The following is a 20,295-nucleotide window of genomic DNA, read 5'->3' on the forward strand; positions in this document are numbered from 1 at the left end:
ACAGCCTTACAAGAATCCTCTCATCTCTCATTTAAACATGTCAGCTACCCCAAAGTAGGGTGTTTATAGTCTTTGCTTTACCAATGAGGAAACAGGCTAAGAGAGGTGAAGTGACCTGCCCAAAGTCACACAGTTGCAGAGCCTGGATTCAGATTCAAGTCAGCCTGACAGGTTCAATGCCCTGCTTACCCTTTCCTGGACCTGACCCTCCAAGATCCAAGAGGAAGGTAGAGGAAATGCCCCTCCCCATTTATCCTCCCCCACTTCCTGCTGGGCACCTGTGCTCTCCACCAGGGGGTACTCAGCACTGTCTGTGGAGGTCACGACCTTGACCACCTCCTCCAGCGGTGTGTCCTTGGCCAGTGTGGTGATAGCACGGTTCATGAAGTGCTCCACAATGACGCGGTGAGAGCTGGAGGTAGAAGGGTGCTCCTGTCAGATCATGGAGTGGGGAGCTATCCAGACCCCAGGACAAAGCGGGGTACCCAGGGGGAGTATCCCCTGGGTTTTGCTGGCTTTGAGTTTGGGCAGGGACTGAGAGATTCCCAGAATGAGCAACTCCTAGAACCCTGAGGTAGAGAGGAACCTGGGGACTGGCTTACCTAATGCCTGGCTCTGAATTCTCAGCCCCCTGGCCTCCCACCTGCCCCCAAACCAGCTTTGGTCTGGTTTTTTTCTTCTTTTTTTTTTTTTAACTTTTATTTATTTTAAGTGTTTTTTTTCCAGGACCCATCAGTTCCAAGTCAAGTAGTTGTTTCAAACTAGTTGTGGAGGGCGCAGCTCACAGTGGCTCATGAGGGGATCGAACCGGGAACCCTGCCGTCAAGAGCTCCGTGCTCCAACCAACTGAGCCAACTGGCCGCCCAGCTTTGGTCTGCTTTATTCAGAAGCCTTCCCAAAAGAATGTCATTTGAAGAAAAGTTTGATGGCAAAAAGAAAAGATTTAAAGTCTGAAAAATCCCCATTTTACAGATGGGGAAACTGAGGTCCAGAGCAAGGTGGCAGCTTGCCTGTGTTTGGAGCTGGACCTGAGACCTGGAACTTTCAGAGCCTTGGTCCTGCCTCTCAGGGGACAGAGGCTGCTCTGGTCCTGTATGGTCGCATGAGGACCTCAAAGCCCATTTCCACTCCAGACCCAATGTCCCAGTGAGGACAGCAGAGCAGGACTGGGGCATGGAGACGCGACCTCCCAGATCTGGCGCTGACTCTCTGTATGACCTGGAGCAAGTTATGGCACTGCTCTGAGCCCCAGTTTCCATCCGTGGGCGATATCTGTCCTGTTGTGAAGACAACCTGATGACTAGTAAGAGGAGGAACATCAGGCCCAAAAACTTGCCCAAGGTCACACAGGGAGCTGGGAGAGTAGCGACAAGAGGACAGCTGTGCGCCAGGGCCTCCGACACCACCCATGTCCAAGGTCAGCTGCAGTGGGGATTTGGGGGGGTCCACGCCCAGTCCACTGGACACCATCTCCCCTGTCAGCCAACCTGAGTCAGGCTCCACTTACCTGATTTTTCGGCACCGGATCCATGGAAGATACGGCAGCTTCTTGACAATGATGGTGCCGTCATAGAAGGAGGGCTGGCAGCTCTGGGCAATGGCATTGGCCATCAGCACCGCCATCAGCACGGGCAATGCGTGCACGATCTGGCCAGTCAGCTCAAAGGCCAGCAGCGCCGTGGAGATGGTGTGGGTCACGGCCCCTGAGAAGGCCGCCGCCCCTGCAGGGGGCAGAGCCGGGGCAGGGTAGCTCAGGCCAGGGGCCAGCCTCATGCAGAGGGCAAGGCTGGTGTGGCTATGGCCATGGGTCAGGGTGGGAATTGTCCAGAAGCCACACGCTGGCCACTGTTGGAAGTGCCCCAATACCTGGGCTTGGTGAGGAGGAGAGCAGTAGGGGAGCAGATGGAGGATGAAGGACAAGACAAGAGCTGGAGAGAGTAATGGGGGCTCAGGAGAGGGTGGGGAGCTCAGTGGGGGGCTCAGTGACCACCCTATGCCCTGCAGACCCACTGGCTGATTCTCTAGGTCCAGCCCACCAGTGGGGACCTGGCCCACTTACCTGCCACGGCATACCCCCCAGGCATGATGGGGTTGACGACCCCTCCGGCCACGATGCCCTCAGGAAAGGCAAGAGAGAGGGCCTCCCCAATGAGGCGCCCGATGGCAGCTCCTGGTCACAGACTTGGGGTAAGGACTGGGAGCTGGGCTGACCTGGCCCCCACAGCCCTCCATCCTTGGGGACCAACCTCAGTACCATCCTTGGGAGGGAGTGGACGGACCAGGAGCCATAGCCCTGCCCCAATCACCTGAACCTCTAAGACCATCAGGACCCCAGACTCACCTAAGATGAATATGGGCATGAAGTACCCAGCAGGCATGGGGATTGTGGTGGCCAGAATCAGCATCCAGAACTGTGGGTGGGGGAACCCAGAGGGGCATAGGCTAGAGGCAACTGGGCACAGTGGGCAAGGCAAGGACTGGACAGGGGACAGAGGAGTGTCCCAGGGAGAAAGGATGCCCGTCCCATGCCAAGCCAGTATCTGGTGTCAGGGAAGGCACTGAGCAGCAGAAGGAACGTCGCCCTGACAAAGAGCCTACTGTGTGCCAGAGCCTCTCCTTTCTTCCCTCTCAACCTTCCCTTCCGTTTGAGGAAGGCACAGTAACTACCCCCATTTTAAAGATGATGAAGCAGGCTCATCATCTAGGCTGAAGGACTAGCCCAGGACCACACAGCAGATAGGGGTCAGGTCAGGGAGTCTGGGTGGAAGGCCCAGGCACTGCGCTATATTCTGTGGGGAGGCACTCCCCCATCACACCAAGCCTAGTCGCACACCCTGGGGGGGGGGGCCCAGGATACCCACCTTCATAACCAGGAAGAAGGCAAGAGTCCCAAAGATGGTGAACTGTGGGTGGTACCATTCGAACCACAGGTTCTGGGGGTCGAGCTCCTTAGGCCAGGGTGGGGACGAGTTCCGGGTCATCAGTGCCCACGAGTTGTTGTCAAACAGTGAGTCCAGGTGCTGCTTCATGGACAGCTGGAGCAGGGTAGGTGGGAATTCTGTATGAGGGGGCAGGGCAGTAGTCCCTGCCACCCCCTCACACCCTCCTCTGCCACTTCCCATCAGGGCGGGGGAGACCTCGGAATGGCTCTGAACCTGCCGGACTGAAGCCTCTCCCTCTAAGTGAGATGACAGGAACAAAGTGGACAATGAATCGGGGCTCCCCACTCCCATTGCCCCAGCTCAGGGCCCCTTACCCGAGAAGCCATGAAGCGGCCCACGCCTGGGGGGTAGGTGATGGAGGCGAGAACCAAGGCAGCCAGGGCAGAGTACAGAGGCTTGCTGTGAGGAGTGGGGGGCCGTAAGCTCCAGTGCCGGCCCTCCCCTTTCTCTCACCCCATGGAGGGGGGACCAGGCAAGCTCAGGCCCCACTACCCTGGGGTGTGACACTGAGACAGGAACCAGAAGAGCAGGGACATGGGCCAGGCCCTCTCCAGGTCGAGACAGCTGGGGGAGTCTGTCCACCATGGCTGTGTAGCAACGGGTCAGGCTAATAGGAGAGTTTGGGACAGAGCTCTACTAGGCCAGCGTGGGGCCAGTGCATGGCCATCTAGGGCAGAGGGCTCACTTTGAAGCACCAATGCCAGGGGGCAGACAAGGTTTGGGGAAGAGAGTGGGCTCAGTAAGAGGCTTGGGGCTCAGTGGAGGAGCGGGGGTTCAGTGAGGGAGTGAGGACTCAAGGGGGGAGTGGGCATTACTATATGGAGGGGTTGGTAGCCTAGTAAATAGGGGGAACAGTGACTGTGGGCACCTGGAGAGGATGTTATAAGGGAATGGGGGCTCTATAAGTGGGGTGTGCGCTGGGGAGGTTTGGGAGGCTCAGTAGGAAGATGGGGTACAGTCAGGGGGTGGAGCTGTCTATATAAAAGAGTTGTGGGCTCAGGAGGTGAAGAGTCCCTGGGGGAGGGTCCCTGAGAGGTCCCAGCCCCAGCCCAGAGCCCACCTGGTGGCCAGCAGTTTGGAGGTAACTGGATTGGTCTTGACAAAGGTGAGGAATGTTCGCTGACAGAAGAGGTAGGCACAGCTCAGGATACCACAGATGGCCCTGGGGGGAGGGGAGGTGAGTCCGGAGCCCCTCCCACGACCAAGGACAGTAGTTCTAGCCTTGGGGAGACCCCCCCATTGGGCTCAAGGGGCCCAGGGCACCCACTCACCCCACCGCCACGAAAAAGAAGATCTCTGGCAGGTCAAAGGGGACGTCTGCCCGGAAATTGGTCTTATAGAGGGAGGTGATGGTCTCTGGGCAAGGAGGAGAGTGAGGATCAGGGACCACACTCTCACTCACACCCCAGCCCTGGCCCCTGCTCCCTGCCCAGCTTTGCCCCTTCTACTCCCAGGGCCCCCCTCCTTCATTCCTAATTCAAGTCAGCTCCCTTCTATCCTCCTAGAAGGAGACCGGGAAAGGGAAGAGGAGGAAGAGGGGAGAAGACAGGAGGAGGGATGGAGAGAAGGAGGGTGAGACAGGAGAAGAGGAGGGAAGAAGAGAAGGGGGGAAGTACGGGGGTGGGTGTGGGGAGTAGGTCAAGTGTCCAGTGGGGACTCACCCTGCTCGCTGTTGAAGACCGCCAGGAGGCGAAACATGAAGGCCCCGCAGGTGGCCGCAAAGAAGCCCCTCCAGTAATCCCAGACGGAGAAGTGGGAAGACATGACCTCAATGCTGAAGAGGACGCCTGGGAGCAATGGCCGCTTAGGCAGACCCCACCTCCACCCATCCAGCACCCTGACCCCTCCTGGCCTGTTCTCCTAGGGCCTGCAGACATGGCCACACCTCCTCTTTGGTCCTGTGGAGGGGAGGGCAGGACAGGCACCCCGCTGCCCAGGGAACACACCCGTGTGTGCCCTTCTCAACCACCTCAATCCTTACAATAGATCTATAGAGTGGGGACTGTTATGATCCCATTTTACAGATAAGGAAAGGAGGCTCGGAGAGGTAAACTCCAGGGCCACACAGAGAGCTGGATCTCACACCCAAGTCTGTCTAAGGACCCTGGGCAGCCACTCATCCCAACCCTGTGCCAGCAAGACTGCTATAAGAGCCAAGACTGAAATTTGCCCCAATTCTCCTCCAGGCCCCTCAGCTGGGCAGAGGAGTGAGCTGGTCAGTCTGGCTGCTCCAGGGGGTGGGGGGTGTGTGTGGGGGAGACTCAGGGTGCAAGGGGAGGGGTGTAAGGGAGAGTCTTACCGCTGAAGGGTGCTGCAAAGACTGTGGCCACGCCCACTGCAGCTGCTGCCACCAGCATTTCATTTTGCTTGATCTTGTTCTGGGGGGACGCGGGCTCAGAGTCAGTCCCTGCCCTCCCCTCCCTCTCATTCCTCCAAGGGGGGCCCTCCCTGAGCCCCTTACCTCCGTCTCCCCAATGGCCTTGGTGCGTACACGGCCCAGGTAGGCAGCAATCATTACAGTCAGGTGCACGAAGGGGCCCTGCCAGGGGAGGGGTGAGCACAGGGCACACGGCTTGTCCCCATGGAGTCGGGCCCCTGCTTGTTCCCCTCAGGGCCCGAAGTTGGGAGGCAGAAGGAATCTCACCCAGAGACAGCATGGCTGCCTCTCCACATCCACCTCACCCATCTCCCCAGTCCCTTTGTCACACTCTGGGGACCCAGCCTGCCTTCTCCCCAAGACTGAGCCTCCAAGGCAGACATTCGCCTGAGTCCCCTCTGACCCAGCTTCGGTGGCGCGATGGGGAAAAGGCAGCCGGGGCAGAAGGGCAGGGTGGGGTGGGTGGGGGTGGTCTCGTGCCTCCCTTACCACTTTGCCCAGGAAGATGGTGCTGCCCGTGGCCAGGGTGCAGGTGAGACCCACCACCTTGGCCCCGAAGTTCTTAATATCCAGGTAGTCCTCCAAGACCACGCCTGACAAGATGGTCTTCAGCTCCGGGATTCCAGAACCTTGCAGGAAAGGGGGGGGGGGGAGGGAGAATCTGGATTGAACGCAATACTACCCTGCACAGGGTTTCATATCACCTTCTTGTCAGGTCCTTCTAAACCCTAGGATTTAGGATTCATAAACCCCTTTTTCAGACGAGGAATCTGAGGGTCAGAGAGGGACCTGAGTTGTCTATGTCCTACTAGCTGGACCTGACAGAGGGCTATGGCAGGATGGGGGGAACCCAGGATGGACTCTCAGGCCACCCCAGACGCATCCCTGGAGCTCCCCTCTGCTGGCCTGGAGCTGGAGGCAGAGCTGAGAGGCCTGGGGGAGCTGTGCCCTCCATCAGCCCCTCCCTGGGAATAACCTTGGCACCAGAACTGCAGGGGATCCTGCCACCAGTGCTCCCCGTCACTGCCCAGTAAAGCTCTCAGAAAGGGAGCAGAGCCATCAGCGACCCAGGAGACAAGATCTGGACTTCTGGCCGTGTGGCTCTGGGTAAGTGACATGACTCCTCTGAGCCTGGCTTCTCCAGTTGTGAAATAGGGTTACTGCTTCCTGCCTCCCCCTATCAGAAGCCTGAGGGATATGAAAAGGTTTTGGCCCACGGGGACTGCGTGAAAGGCCAGGTGACTGGGCTCACCTCCAGAGAAGGGCGTGATGCTCTGTGAGAAGCCCGAGGAGAAGGAGACCAAGGCCACGGGGTACACCATCCAGGAGAGATATCGGAGCAGGTGGCTGTCTCCAATCTCCCGGTACAGCCACTTGTGTGCTATGGATAGCCAGGAGTCAGGGAGAAACCCACAGGCTCTGTAGCCCTCAGGTGCCCTCTTACTGACCAGGAAATGGAGGCTGGGAGAGGGGAGGCCCAGGCCACCCAGTGAGTGGCAGATCCCCAAGCGAGGCAGGAACAAGGACCCTGGATCCTTACCCAGTTTTGCCGCTTCCTAGCTGAGGAACCTTGGGCAAACAACTCGACCTTTCAGAGCCTGTTTCCCTGTCTATCAAATGGGTTAGTGATGGTCCCTCCCTCCCAGGGTCATTGTGAGAAATGAGACAGAGTGTGAAGCGCCTGAGACAATATCTGGTGCAGAGTAGGTCCTCATGGTGACACCTGAGCAAGTGTCCCAGAGAAGTTGTGTTCGACGCTTCCTGCCCCACGCTCACTCTTCCACGGAGACCTCCGTGGGGAGAGAGCCTGCTGAAGCATGGTGGTCTAGGCAGGTGCCCTCTGCTCTCCACTGAGTTGAGAGCAAGAAGGGAGGAAGGAGAGGGAGCTGGGGCAGCTGGAAGAGGGGAGCATAGAGCTCAGAGGAAAAGGGCTCTTGGGAACATTCAGGCGTCTCTTGCTCATTGTCAGATGAGGAGACTGAGGCTCAGAGACAGGCAGGAGCCTGCCCAAGGTCAAACAGCAAGTCAAGAGCAAAGCCAGGGCCAGACCCAGGCCTTGTCCTACCCAGACCCCTCCCCCACCCTCGCTGCACCTGGAAGCCCAGGTGGCATCTCCCAGAACGTGCTCGGAAGCCCTGGGTCCTGAGCACACGTGCGTGCCAGGAAGGGCTTACCTCGGACCACACGCCCCACGGTGAAGCTCATGGTGTAGCTGATCAGGGCCATGAGTACGCCAAGGGTCATCAGGAAATACCAGTCCTCACCCACACGGAACACCTTCTGCTTCAGCCACTCCAGGCCACCTGGAGCAGGGGCATAGGGGCACAGCCCAGGGCTGCGGGTTGGGCATGGGGACGGCCCCTTCCCTGGAGGTCTGCTCAGGCTCAGAGCAGGAAGGGCAGGGGCCGTGTGGGGCTAGAGCAAGTGGTCCAGTTCAGGGTACCCTAGAGGGGGCTGCACCTCATGTGAGGGGCAAAGCAGGATTTGTCATGAGTGAAGGTGGCATCACAGTGGGTGCCAGGCCTACTGGCCCTGCCAGGGGGCATTTGACCAGTCTGCCATCCTCCCATCCCTGCTCCATACTGGGGTACTTATGGAAGAATGACCAAAGGGACAGGGCTGTGGAGGGTGTGCTGGGAGTGACAGCTCTCTCCGGTATCTCCACAGGGTCCATAGCTTAGAGAACACAAGCATCTAGCAGGACACCTGTGCTGTACTATTACCTGTGGGGCTGGTGTCAGGCCAGAGAGTGCCCATCGGGCCCCTAGCAAGGCCCCCGGCAGTGTGCAGGCCTTGGGGGCTGCATTCCCAAAAGGTACAAGGCAGACATCTAGCACATCTGACCCATGGACAGATGGACAGACAGACAGGTCCTTTCCCTCCCCGCCACCAGGAAACTCTGTCTGGGGCAAATGAGAGCTTTTGGGCTTTCAGGTGGGTGGGAGAGGGGGTGCCTGGGGAGGCAGTGATGCCTGAGGGGCCTTTGATGGGGAAGGGAGGGGGGCTCTCACCTCGGATGGTTCTGCGGATGTGGGGACATGGGCCCCAGAGCTCCTGAAGAGTCACAGGTTTCCCCGAGGAGCCCTCACGCAGCCCTATCAGCTCCTCCATCTGCTCCCTGACACAGCCGACAGAGGACAGACAGGTGGACACCTGGTGAACTGCTCCAGCGTCCTTACCCTGCCACTTGGCCCTTTCACTATTGCTACTTCCCAGATAAAAAGGAGAGGTGGCGTTTTCCTGTGTGTGTGTATACGCATACGTGTGCATGTGTGAAGTTCTCAGGAGGGACGTAAGTCTGGTGTGCCCTGGGGTGTCCCCGAGGGCATGCCTGTGGGGTGAGGCTTCCTAGCTGTGCCCCTCCACGTCCAGCAGCAGACTGGTCAAGGCCGGACCCAAACTTCAGAGCCCCTTCCCCCTCCTCTGGCCGCCGCTCCTACCCTCCCTGGACACTTGTTGCCTCCACCGCCTCAGAGCCGTCTCCTCGCCCAGTGGAGTCACCTTCTCACTGTGGGGTCCCCACGGACTGCTCTGACTCCCCATGCCCATCCCTGAGCTCCTTCCCCCTCAGCTCAGGCCTCTGAGGCACAAAAACCCCAGGCCCAGGAGAGCCGTGAGGGTCGAAATGAGGTGCTGGCTCCCTGCTCTCCCACCTCCTGCTTCTGCCCTTCCTGCTCTGGAAGGTTCCATCCAAGTCCACCCCCAGCTCCGCACCCAGCAGCCCCTCACCTGTGTCTGACTGCCCTGCTGCAGCTCCCCACGGCCCTCCTCTAACAGAGACTCTTTGCCTGCAGCTCAGTTGTACCTGGACAGGTGCATGTTCCACCAATCAACATCCTGCCCGCTTCCTCCCCCCACCGGGGTTTACCATGGCCATTAGAAATGTCCTTGACAAACCAACTGGAACTGCCCAGGCCCGCTGAGCCGTGCAGTGCAGGCCAGAGAGGCCGAGGGGCGGGGAGCAGGGGCTCCCCCCAACCTACCAGAGCCAGCAGACTCATGCCACAGGCTGGCGGACCCCGGACTTGGGGATTGGAGGGAAGCTCACGCACACAGCAGGATGGTGGGGGGTCATCTTGGGGGCTGATAATCAGGGCCCCGGACTTTCAGAGCTAGGCCTGGAGGGTTTGCAAAAGCAGAGCAGGGAGAGGGGAGGAAGCTGACATAGCAGGAGGAAGGACAGGGGCAAAGGCGAGGGGTGCTGTCACTGCCCCCTTTCTGTGCACCAGGCTCTGTGCTCACCTCCCCCCAAATCAGTGAGCACTCACGGAGCCCAATGAGGGGGGCGAGGAGGGCAGCATTATCCTGATTTGAAGAAATGGAGTCTCAGAGTGAGGCTGCTTGCCAAGGTCACCGCGGCAGAGGGGCAGAGCCAGGACTCCCACCCAGGTTTGCCTGGCTCTGAAGCCTGCACAGGCCTCCCCAGTCCTGTCCTGACAGCCCCCCTTCCTCAGAGGTGGGAAGGAGACCAACAAGCTGGAGCAGGGGCAGCGAATCAAGGTGGGGGAGCGGAGAGGGGGGGCTCCGAGGCCTGGGGAGGAACTGAGACTTGATCCTTGTGTCCAGCCACTCCAGTCGGAGAAAACTGCCTCTCAAATGACAAAGCTCTGGGTAAATGCCCAGACTTTGTCCCTGCTCAACAGAGGGTAGGAGCTGGGGCGTGGGGGGCATGGTGAGGGACAAGAACATGTTGCATGCTGGGTACATGCCAGGCCCTTTAAGTTCATCCCAGCACCCTGTGAGTCAGGGACAGCATCACCATTTTGCAGATGATAAATGGAGGATCAGAGAGGTGCAGTCACTCATCTAAAGTCACACAGCAGAAGCTGAGCCCAGATCTAGACTGTGTGGCTTTTCCCCTCCCCAGAGCTCCTCAAACTCCTGTGGCTAAATCAAACAGGTCACTGTTTGAGCACAAAGCAGAGGATTTTTGTCTGATGCCACTTTTGGAAGATTTGGGCAAGAGATCTGGGACAACCGCCCTCCCCACCATCCCCAGACAAAGCCCTTCTCTGAAAATCTTGATGGCCCTTCAATGACTTGTTAAAGTCCTGGGACCCTGAGCCACCCTCTGTCCCTAGATGCCAGGCCAAGTCAAACCAATATAGGAGCACGTGTGTATGTTGTGTGTGGGAGGTGGGGTGAGGGCTTGCTGTTCTGCATGGATCTGGGCCCACTGTCGACTGTGTACTGAAGTAACAGGATAACCAGCGGCCCTGTTGACATCTCAAACCCATCTCTGGCCTCGGGCAGCTGCCAGCTCCAATCTCACCGCCGGCATCGGCTGGCCAGGCAAACTGTATGTCCGCAACCTCACCTCCCTGGCCCTGTGAGCACCAGGAAACTGGAAAAAGGCCAGCAAGGGGGTGCAGTGCCTGTCCTCCCAAAGCCATTTCCTCTACCTGCCAGTCCCTCAACTTCTCCCTCCTCTTCATCAAGCACCGGCAGCAGCAAAGGGTGAGAGCAGACTTGATAACCAGACTTGAAACCAGAGCAGCTCTGCCACTCCCAACTGGTGCTTTACCACTTGGAGCCTTGGTTTCCTCTTCTGTCCAATGAGGGGAGCCTGGAAGCTATCGCAGCAGGGGCCTATCTCTGGAGAATAGTAGGTGTTCCCCAGAGCCTGGAACAGTACCTGGCACATAGTAGGTGTTCAATAAATATCTGCTGAGTGGTTTCCAAACACTGGCCTGTGGGCTGGCTGTGTGGGGAGCTGATGGGAGCAGATTCCTGGGCCCTTCCCAAGATCCCAAATCAGAATAGTGGGGTGCAGGGTAAGACTCTGTGTTTGCTAAAAGTTCCCTCTGGTGATTTAGATGCCGTGGCAGGTTTGGGATTCAAAGCATTGGAACATCTCTAAAGCTCCTTCTGTCCCTGTGCTCTGAAGGGAGAGGCAAGCCCAGAGACAAGGGAATGGCCTTGATGACCTTCCAGGGTCCCTCCTGGCCACTGAAGCCAGTGGATGCAGTATATGTGTGGGTGACAACTCAGGGATGGGGGGAAGGGGAGGAGGCACGGTGGGCAGGGTGGGTAATGAGATCTGGCGTCCAGCAGCAGTGACTCAGGCCCTCAGCACCATGACAGTGTGTCTGCATTTAGCCACTGGCTCCTATTTCCCTGGCGGGCGGCAGGCTTCTGGGCCCCCCACCCCTCCCCCACCCTCTTTCCATCTCACCTCAGTGCTGTAACTTCCTGGCAGCCCCCTCGGCCAGGATAGGTGACATGGGCTAGGCAGGCATCCCCACTGGAATGACAGACCCTTCTTGCTCCAGCCACTGCCTTAGCCCCACTTCCCAGGACACCAACACCAGTAATTACCTCTAAAGATGGAGCACCCCAAGAATGAAGTTCTGTGGGAGCCAGAGAAAAGAAAGTCCCCACTTTCAGGAGCCCCCAGTCTAATGGGGACACAGTCGAACCCCTGCCCTGGAGGAACTGCCAGTCTGATAGACGAGAGAGGACAGCAGAGGAATCAGACACAGGAAGACCAGGTCACACGGCCAGGTGCTGGGGTGGACAAAGACAGGCAGTGCTGTGGGCACCTGGGCAGGGGTCCCCTCTGTGGGCTGCAGCAATCAGAGAGGACTCCGTGGGGGAGGAGGGCAGGATTTAGAGAGGAGAACAGAGGCCTGGGCAGCAATGGAAGGCCTGACCGCCTCCCAGAATGGCCTTCCTTCTCCAGCTTTGCCCCCTGGCCCCACTTGATGTCTGTCCTGGCTCTGCTGAGCTGTGGAAATGCAGAGAGGGCCTTCCAGGGGCAGTCTTCTGGGCCAGCCTGTCTCCACACACGAATGTTCTGATCACCTGCCTCCTGGAGGGCTTTGGATCAGCTATACATCTGGGTTTGAATCCCAGCTCTGCCACTTACCAGTGCAAGCCTGACCTCTCTGGGAGGCTCCATTTACCTGTCTATAAAATGGGAAGGACACCTCCTTTCAGAGCTGTGTGGGGATCAAATGGACCATGCTGGAAAGCTCACAGCCAGGAGCCCAGTAGGTACTCCGAAAATCAGAATTCTCTACCTCTCACTGAACTCCCGTGTGCCAGTCTCAGGTATCTTCTCTGAGCTGGAGATCAAGCAGATAGTTCCCAGGAATATACCCTTCTAGATCTTTAAGGATAATTACCAAATTACCTGAGTCAACCCCAAATTACCCAGGCCCAACCCCTAGCCCTGCCTCAGTCTGCTAGCCTTTCTCCTCTTGGGGCCCTCGAAATTTTCCAGAGTATGAGGATGGAAGGCAAGCATGGAATCTGGGTCTCGGTGGGAGCTGGCAGGGGCACAGCTGCACATTCTATCTACCCCCTACCCCCCCGGGCTGTCTCAGTCCTTCCTAAGAGACGGCTGTAAACATTATCTGCCCTGAAGGAAGGAGCCCCTCACCTTACACAGGGGTCCAGCAGGTGGGGAGTCCTCCACCCACCCCTGACCTCCACCTGGCATCTCATGCCATCTCCAAAGCCAGGGGCTTGGGCCTCTCGACCCTAATCCTCCAGCACCCAAATCCCCTCTTACCAAGGGCTGGAACTTTGAGGGAGAGGGGACAGGAAATAGAAAAGCCTGCAAGGAGCTTGCAATCTGATGGGGGAGGCAGAATCCTTGAGAGCCCCAGGCTGATGGGGGAGACAGAGACACAGTACCCACACCTCCAACACACACACACACACACACACACACACACACACACACACACACACACACACACAGGGTCCCGGGCATGGGCATCTGAGTGGCAAGAGGCCAGCTGTGGCCCCCTCCCTGCTGCTATGCCAAGGCCCCGAGGCAGGAGTTATCGGCCTGGAATGCTGGGCTGTGAGCTCAGCCTCACGGGCCTGCGTGTGTTGGACTGTCAGCAGGACCGTCTCACTGGAGAAGATTTCCAGCTCCCTCTGGGCCACGGCGAGGCCTAAATTTAGCTGGTAGACAAGGGGCTGGCCCTGAGCCCAGGGACGGTCGGGCCTTATAAAGTGCCGGCAGTCGGGGCCTCGCATGCTCCCCCAGAGACTGCTGCCCGCACCCTCTGCTGTCTTCCCCTGCCCGCCTGGCCAGGGCCCGGCCGCCCGCCCGTGGATGAGCCACAGGACGTCCTCCACCTTCAGAGCGGAGAGAAGCTTCCATTCTTCCTCGGCCTCCTCATCTTCCTCTGCCTCCCGTGCCCTCCCAGCCCAGGACCCACCCATGGAGAAGGCCTTGAGCATGTTTTCTGAGGATTTTGGCAGCTTCATGCGGCCCCACTCAGAGCCCCTGACCTTCCCAGGCAAGTGCTCGGGGCTTTGAGGGGCGGGGGGAGGCGCATGCAGGGGCACCTGCTCTGCGCACCTCCGAGTGTGGCTGCAGCTGCCAAGCTGCCAGCAACAGGTGCTGCAAGGCTGCAGCCACATGTAGCCCCCAGAACAGATGTGGCCACAGAGACAGATGTGGCCGTGAGAACAGGTGGACCTCCAAGGAACAGTTGTGTCTCGGGGGTCAGTTAGAGCACTGTGGCCACACAGGGCCGCCGCCAGGTCCTTGCTGCTGCCCTGGAGGGCTGCATGGGTTGGAGGGGTGGCTGCATCCCCACTCTAGGCCTGGGGTGCGTTGCTACAGATAGTCACATACATGCCCTTCCCCCCCAGCCCCCACCCCCGCGGGGCCTGGTGAGGCCCCATCCCCACCATGGAAAAGGTGGGTTAAATGAAGTGAGGAGGGGCGGGCTGGGGGTGGTTAGGAGCAACAGCTGCGGGGCAGATCAGGCCTGGGGGGCCTCCCCTTTCCCCGGGAGAAGCAGCCAGAAACCCAGGTTCTGGGTACAAGTGCTCAGCTCACGGCAGCCCTCCCCACAGCCCGTTCTGGGGGACCGGGCAACATCAAGACTCTTGGAGACGCCTATGAGTTTGCAGTGGACGTGAGTGACTTCTCCCCCGAAGACATCATCGTGACCACATCCAACAACCACATTGAGGTTCGAGCTGAGAAGGTGAGCCCGCCTACCCGGCCTGAACCCCGACTCTGCACCTATACCCGCTGCCCAGGGTCCCCATTCTCATGTCCCATCCTGGGACCCCAGACCTTGACCAGTGTCTTCCCCAGCCCCCCAGGGCAAACTAGAGACCATGCTCCTGGAGCTTGTGGGCTGCCTCTCTCTGCCCCAAGCCTGCCAGATCCTTTCTTCAGGAGCCAGGGCCGCTGAGAGAGCCATAGGGGAATGGGAGGAGGTGGAAGGATGCAGGCACGGGGGGCACCTGAGAGGTGAGGTGAGAGGGGAGATGAGAGGAGGGGAATAGTGGTTGAGTGAGGACAGCTCTTCTGGCAGGTACGTGGGTTGGTGGGGGCTCAGCTGGGCAGCTGCAGGACACATGACACCCCCCAAGTCCTCTTCCCTCCAGGACCCAGACGCCCAGCCTGCATCCTGGGACCCCTGAATTGGGCCCAAGGCTGGGCAGAGGCTCTGCAGTTCAAGATCACGCACTCCAAAGCCCACACTCCTGCAGCCATGGGTCTTAGTGTCATTGGGTCCCTAGGGTCTCTGAGTCCCAGCTCTCAGGAAGCCCACAACCGGGAGTAGGGTGTGGCCCGGCCTGCACAAGGATGCTGCCCCCTGTGGGCCACAGCCACAGGGCCCCGTTAAAGGAGAGGGTTAGCCGGCAGCCTCCACCTGATCCCCCATAGCCTGGCTTCCTTCCTGAGCACGGGAGGCTGGATACCCAGGTGCTCTGGTCAGGCAAGCCAAGGACTGTGGGCACCAGGACCAGTGGGCAGCACGTGCCAGCCCTGCCACCCCCACCAGTGACTCAGCCACCCCAGGCTCCTTTGGACACTATGTGCTGGCCAAGTCATGGGGGAAGGGACGCCAGCCCAGCCCTGACGGTAGACACTCAATGTGTCTGGCTGTCTAAGAGGGCTTGGTCCTGCCCAGTGCGACCTTCTCCTTGTTGCTCAGGAGCCCCAGATTCTGCCACCGAGCCTCCTCTGTCTCTGAGCTCCCCCCGCCAAGCCCCTTGCTCACCCATTGGGACCGCTGGGAGTTCCTCTAAGCACCTCTGCACTTGTCCCCACATAGCCCTTGGCCTGTGGTCACCACCACTCTGGTCAGCCTCTCTGCTGGGCCTCCACACCTGAGAACAGAACCCTTTAGCAAGTGGGGGCCCAGCTGGGCTTACACTGGAGAGAAGGGGCTGTGGCTTGACATGAGTGGGACAGGAGTGGGAGGCAGCCTGTCCTGACCTATAACCCTTCCCCAGCTGGCAGCTGATGGCACGGTCATGAACACCTTCGCTCACAAGTGCCAGCTGCCGGAGGATGTGGACCCCACGTCGGTGACCTCAGCCCTGAGGGAGGACGGCAGCCTCACCATCCGGGCACGACGCCACCCACATACAGAGCACGTCCAGCAGACCTTCCGGACAGAGATAAAAATCTGAGGGTCTCCCCTTACCCCTGCCCTCCTGACTTCCCTATCCTTCTCCCCACACTGGCCTGCCCGAGTTTTCCTAAGCCCCTCATGACAGCTTCCAGGACATCTCAGCCCATGGTCTAGCTCTGACACCCCCAGGCCCCAGGTGGGTCACCCCCAAAAAACAGGCCTTCTGCTCTGCCCACGGCACGCCAGGGAACCCCTAGCCTGATTTGTGGCCCCCAGATTCCAGATGTGGCCTATCATTTAGTCCAAAATAAAGGGATGGGGGGCAGATTTCAGAGAACCCACTTTGGGAAGGGGAAATTGGGACAGGCAGACTCTCTGGGCAAATAATCTGCAGGACAGACAGATGGACAGATCCTTTGATCTATGGAGTCTCTGCAGGGCGTGGGTGGGGGAAGGGGACCCAGGACATCCTTGGCCAAGGGGAGCAGGAGAGGCAGAGGGAGATCACAGGCAGAGGTACCCATCTAAATTGAACTTCCAGGGTGAACAGGGGGCCAGAAGAGGCAACCATGTTGGAAACCTCTCCTCTACTACTCTCTAGGCCCCAAACCAGCTGCCAAACGGTCTGCCCACCTGGTGCCCCACCAGCCAGCTGTGCCAGGGCAGGACCACGTCATGTCTGTATACACGTGGGTTTTTTCCAATACAGCTGGTTCGTGAAAAACTGTGAAACTCCTGCCATCTGTTACCTGCTCCGTGCCTCCAGGCAAGGCCAGGCTAAGGGGTGGGGCTGGTCCTTCTTTCCCCCACAACTCCCAGTCTCGGCTCCTGGGGATTATTCCACGGTAGACAAGTCAGCCAGCAAAGTGGGAAAGAGAGCATGGATGGGGCTTTGGGCCTCAGGGTTGGACCAGTGTCTTGCCGACCTTCCCTGTGGCCAGTCACCTCCCCCATCCTTCCCTCTCTTGAATCTATGAATCTATAGGGTTGTTGTGTGTAACTACACCTGCGCACACATACCTGTCATCCTTCAAATACTCAGCGTTACCATTGGTTGAGGCCAAATTCAGAACATTCTAAAGTCAGATTTCCATCTCCATTTTTGTCCATGGGGAAACTGAGTCTCTGAGCAGTTGAATGCCCAGCTTGCCCACTGAAGGTTGGATATAATCCCAGAAAGCTGCTCTCAAATGGCCAATGGCCCTCACCCCTCTGTGCACTGAGAAGTAGCGCCTCTCTCTCTGCCTCTCTTGGCCTATCCCCGCTGCCCCCACATCTTTCTGCTGGAGAATGCCTGAATCATAGAGCCCCCAACCCAGTTCCCTCCTAGTCCTCAGGCCAGGGCAGGGACCTCCAGTCAGCCTTCATTCTGGGGAGCCCCAGATGCCCCCAATACCCCTGGCTCAGTCTCCCACATACAGAAGCAGGGGTGAGGGGAAAGGGTGGTTCAGTTAGTGGCGGGGGGGGGGGGCGGGGGGGGTAGGGGGACTAGGGAAAGTGGCAGAGCCAGCTCGGGTCTCTGTGCCCCTTGGGTCAGTGTTCTGCAGGGTGGTCTCTCACCACTGACACTCAGGCCCTTAGGGGACAACTTGGGGTGGGGAGAGGGCATGGGAGGGTCCTGGCATTGTACCCTGCACACATAATAAACGACAGTATCACGGACTTCTGGAGATCACCTGCCTGAAGTTCTCAAATTTGGGGGGGGTTGGAGGCAACTGGGGTGGGAAATTCCAGGATAAGCAGACATGCCTTCCTTGGGATTTGGAGGTGGGGGTGGTAGCTCAAGTAAAATTCAAGACCTCACAGAAATGTGGGTGTCCTTTGGCCTCCTCCCTTGGCTCCCAGACCCACCTTGGCAGGACTCCCAGAATTATTTCCATGAAAAACCTTGCAGTGCCTTCTCTTCCAACTGCTAGCCAGCCACTGCTACTGCGTGCCATGAACTATCCCAGGCACAGGCACACCAAAGGTGGGTCAGCTGCACTGAGTCATTTGCCTTGTTGAAGGCTATCTTGTACCAAATGGGCTTTGAGAACCAGAGAGGCTGAGTGACTGGCCCGGGGTCACACAGCTCCTGGGGCAGAGCCAAGCTGCAACCTGGTTGGGAGGTGGCTAGTTCAGGGAGTCTGGAGTCTGGGTGCTCTCTGGAGGGCCCTTCTACACACACACCCTACACCCCACCAGGCGCTACTGAAATCAGACTGATGGGGTGATGGCCAGTGCATCTAGGACTGCAGGCAGGAGGAGGGGAGGGAGAGTGGGCGCGGTATTTCCAGCCTCTGTGACTCACTGATTCCACTGGGCTATTTGCAGCCCCGACACTCATCAGTGCCTGGTTGGGGGGAGGAGCCAGACCAGCCTCCCCCTCTCCCTCGACCCCCACCAGGGGTCAGACTCACCTTGACATCCCAACCCCAGTGATGCTGCCTGTGGGCCTGCTGGGGGGAGCTGGGCAGCCCGGGTTGGGAAAGGGGTGAGCTCCCCACGTGGCCAATGGGATTGAAAACTTTCCATCCCCATTTCCCCCAGGCCACAACAACCTCCTCCCCAGACCACGGTTTTGGGGGATGAGAGTTGCACAGGACACAGAGCAGCTGCTAGGAACTGGGCACATCCAGACTGACGAAGCCCTCCAGCCAAGGTGACCCTGCGGAAGAGGAGGGCAGGGAGGCCGGCTCTCATCGGCTCCGCCCCCTGGGCGCCAAGGCTGGCGGCAGTGCTTTGTCTCCCAGGGTCCCCCACCCTTTCCAGGCTAAATATAGGCCTGGCTGTGGGCCCTGCGCCCCGCCCTAACCCGTGAAGAGTAATTATAGCAGTCCCATTCATTAAGAGGCTAGAGTGTGCCACACACACTCCTCATCCCCCGCAACAATCCTGCAAGGTGGGGATCAAAGAGGACATGGAGGTTCAGAGAGGTCAAACAACAGGCCCAAGGTCACCCAGCTTGGAAGTGGCACAGCTGGGATTTGAATCCTTTGCTGTGGCTCTGGAAACCCCTCTGCAGGATCAGCCCAGATCAGTACCCCCCACCTCCAGGGGCCCCACCGAGACAGCTCCCCACCCTCCACCCTGGTATCCCATACAGAAAAGAGGACTCCCACATCTTATGGCTTTTGGAGTGGACCTGGGAAGGAGGCAGGGGAAGTTGAAAAGATGCTACCCTCCAGAACTACAGACCTATGAGAAGGTCCAGGTTGGGTGGTTCCAGAGACCCTGAGGGGTGCGGAGGACCTAAGAGGTTTCCTCACTTTTAAAGACCTAGGCCAGGCCAAAAAGCCTCCCCCTCCAGAAAGCCCTCCAGAACTACCAGCTCAGAGTCACAGACAGAGCCCAAGAACCCTAGGCCCACACCTTGTCTTCAACAGAAACTCAAACTCAGATGAAACGAGCACATGCCTGGGGGGAAGAGCAGACCCTGGAGCTTCACTCATTTGGTTGGTCACCCCTGTCCCCTCAGGGAGTCTACTCCAGACTCCTTATGGTATGACAGGGAGACCCAGGTCCAGGGAGGGGTAAGGACTTGCCCAGGGTCACATAGCAAATCAGTGGCAGAGATGGGATGAAGACCCAGACCTCCAGACCCTCGGGCCAGGGCTTCTCTACCAGACCAACTCTCCCATCCCCATGGCCACCTTTCCCTGGCCCTGAGGTAAGCCCCACCTCTCACACTGTACCCCACCCCTGTCTTCCCTCTCCATCCACCCACTCCCCTATCTGCCTTGGATCCCAGTACTGCAATGGCAGAAAAATAAGGCCTTATTCTGCTCTCTGGCTCCCAAGTCTGGCATGAGAAAGGAGCTAAGTAAATGTAGGATTTTTCTTTTTTTTTTAAAGCTAACAAGTCCCAGTAAAGAGAGGAGGGCCAGTCACAGACTCTGGAGCCACACCACTTGGGCTCAAATCTTGGCTCTGCTGCTTCTGGGCTGTGTGATCTTGAGCAAGTAACTTAACCTCTTTGTGCCTCAGTTGCCCCATCTGTAAAATGGTGCTAATAGGATCGACCTGCTAGAGTTGTTTTGTAATACATGTAAAAAGGCTTCGCGTTCGGTAGTGACGTAGCTCACGTATGCCATGCAACGAAATGCCCAGGACGGCTCAGTTACTGTTGTTTCATATAGATTTGGATCCTGACATCCCCAGTGTGACAGTGGCAGCGACAAGACCAAGATGGGGGCTAGAAGAGGGGCAAAGGAGCTGCCCTGGTACCTGGGGTCTTCTCTCCAGGAAAAGCAGGTGAGGGCAGAACTAAAAGGTTCCCTGACCCTCCCAGAAGAAGCTGTCTGGGCCCCAGGGATGAAGGTAGGAGAAGGAAGCTTCTGGAAGCCTTAGTTCCCTCATTCGTAAACAAAGATCAGGTAGCACCCTCCCAGGGCTGCTGTGAGGAACCAGAAAGAAATTATGTTTTAGTATAAGCTCAGTAAATGTCAAGCTTTTGTTAAAATTGTTATGGTTGTTTTCTGTACAAGGAAAACCAAGGTCTCTACACCCCGTCCCCTTCTCAAACAAGTGATCCTGAGGGGCTTGGTAACTTGAGTCGGCTGGATGGGTGTCTCTGGGCAGGGGAGAGGGTGTTGTTTACAGTCAGCACAGCTGGCCTGGGGCTCACTGGGAGCAGCCAGCCAGGCCAGTTCCA

The 20,295-nt window shown here is 58.3% G+C and overlaps 2 protein-coding genes across 4 annotated transcripts in view; one reads left to right on the forward strand and one right to left on the reverse strand.

Annotated features, from left to right (window-relative positions):
• The window catches only part of LOC308500441 (chloride channel protein ClC-Ka), a 14,440-nt gene extending 5,208 nt beyond the window's left edge, over nucleotides 1-9,232 (reverse strand). The window contains exons 1-16 of one of the 3 annotated variants that reach the window (XM_081055300.1): nucleotides 9,049-9,232; nucleotides 8,331-8,437; nucleotides 7,494-7,622; nucleotides 6,572-6,700; nucleotides 5,809-5,948; nucleotides 5,404-5,481; nucleotides 5,242-5,320; nucleotides 4,604-4,729; nucleotides 4,214-4,298; nucleotides 4,003-4,104; nucleotides 3,257-3,341; nucleotides 2,862-3,035; nucleotides 2,342-2,411; nucleotides 2,060-2,170; nucleotides 1,508-1,721; nucleotides 279-412 (exon numbers count right to left, since the gene is read on the reverse strand). In XM_081055300.1, the coding sequence (XP_080911426.1) occupies nucleotides 279-412; nucleotides 1,508-1,721; nucleotides 2,060-2,170; nucleotides 2,342-2,411; nucleotides 2,862-3,035; nucleotides 3,257-3,341; nucleotides 4,003-4,104; nucleotides 4,214-4,298; nucleotides 4,604-4,729; nucleotides 5,242-5,320; nucleotides 5,404-5,481; nucleotides 5,809-5,948; nucleotides 6,572-6,700; nucleotides 7,494-7,622; nucleotides 8,331-8,430 (1,756 nt within the window). In that variant the 5' untranslated portion in view covers nucleotides 8,431-8,437; nucleotides 9,049-9,232. The remainder of the gene's footprint in view (nucleotides 1-278; nucleotides 413-1,507; nucleotides 1,722-2,059; nucleotides 2,171-2,341; nucleotides 2,412-2,861; nucleotides 3,036-3,256; nucleotides 3,342-4,002; nucleotides 4,105-4,213; nucleotides 4,299-4,603; nucleotides 4,730-5,241; nucleotides 5,321-5,403; nucleotides 5,482-5,808; nucleotides 5,949-6,571; nucleotides 6,701-7,493; nucleotides 7,623-8,330; nucleotides 8,438-9,048) is intronic. The other 2 variants (XM_081055298.1, XM_081055299.1) reach the window with 2 other exon arrangements.
• Nucleotides 9,233-13,154: 3,922 nt separating this feature from the next.
• On the forward strand, nucleotides 13,155-17,339 carry HSPB7 (heat shock protein family B (small) member 7). Its single transcript, XM_081054657.1, has 3 exons — nucleotides 13,155-13,577; nucleotides 14,143-14,276; nucleotides 15,541-17,339. The coding sequence occupies exons 1-3, from the start codon at nucleotides 13,310-13,312 to the stop codon at nucleotides 15,718-15,720; spliced, it is 582 nt and encodes a 193-aa protein (XP_080910783.1). The 5' UTR covers nucleotides 13,155-13,309; the 3' UTR covers nucleotides 15,721-17,339.
• The last annotated feature ends 2,956 nt before the right edge of the window (nucleotides 17,340-20,295 follow it).

This window comes from Rhinolophus hipposideros, assembly GCF_964194185.1.
Source record: "Rhinolophus hipposideros genome assembly, chromosome: 8".
Classification (NCBI taxonomy): Eukaryota; Metazoa; Chordata; class Mammalia; order Chiroptera; family Rhinolophidae; genus Rhinolophus; species Rhinolophus hipposideros.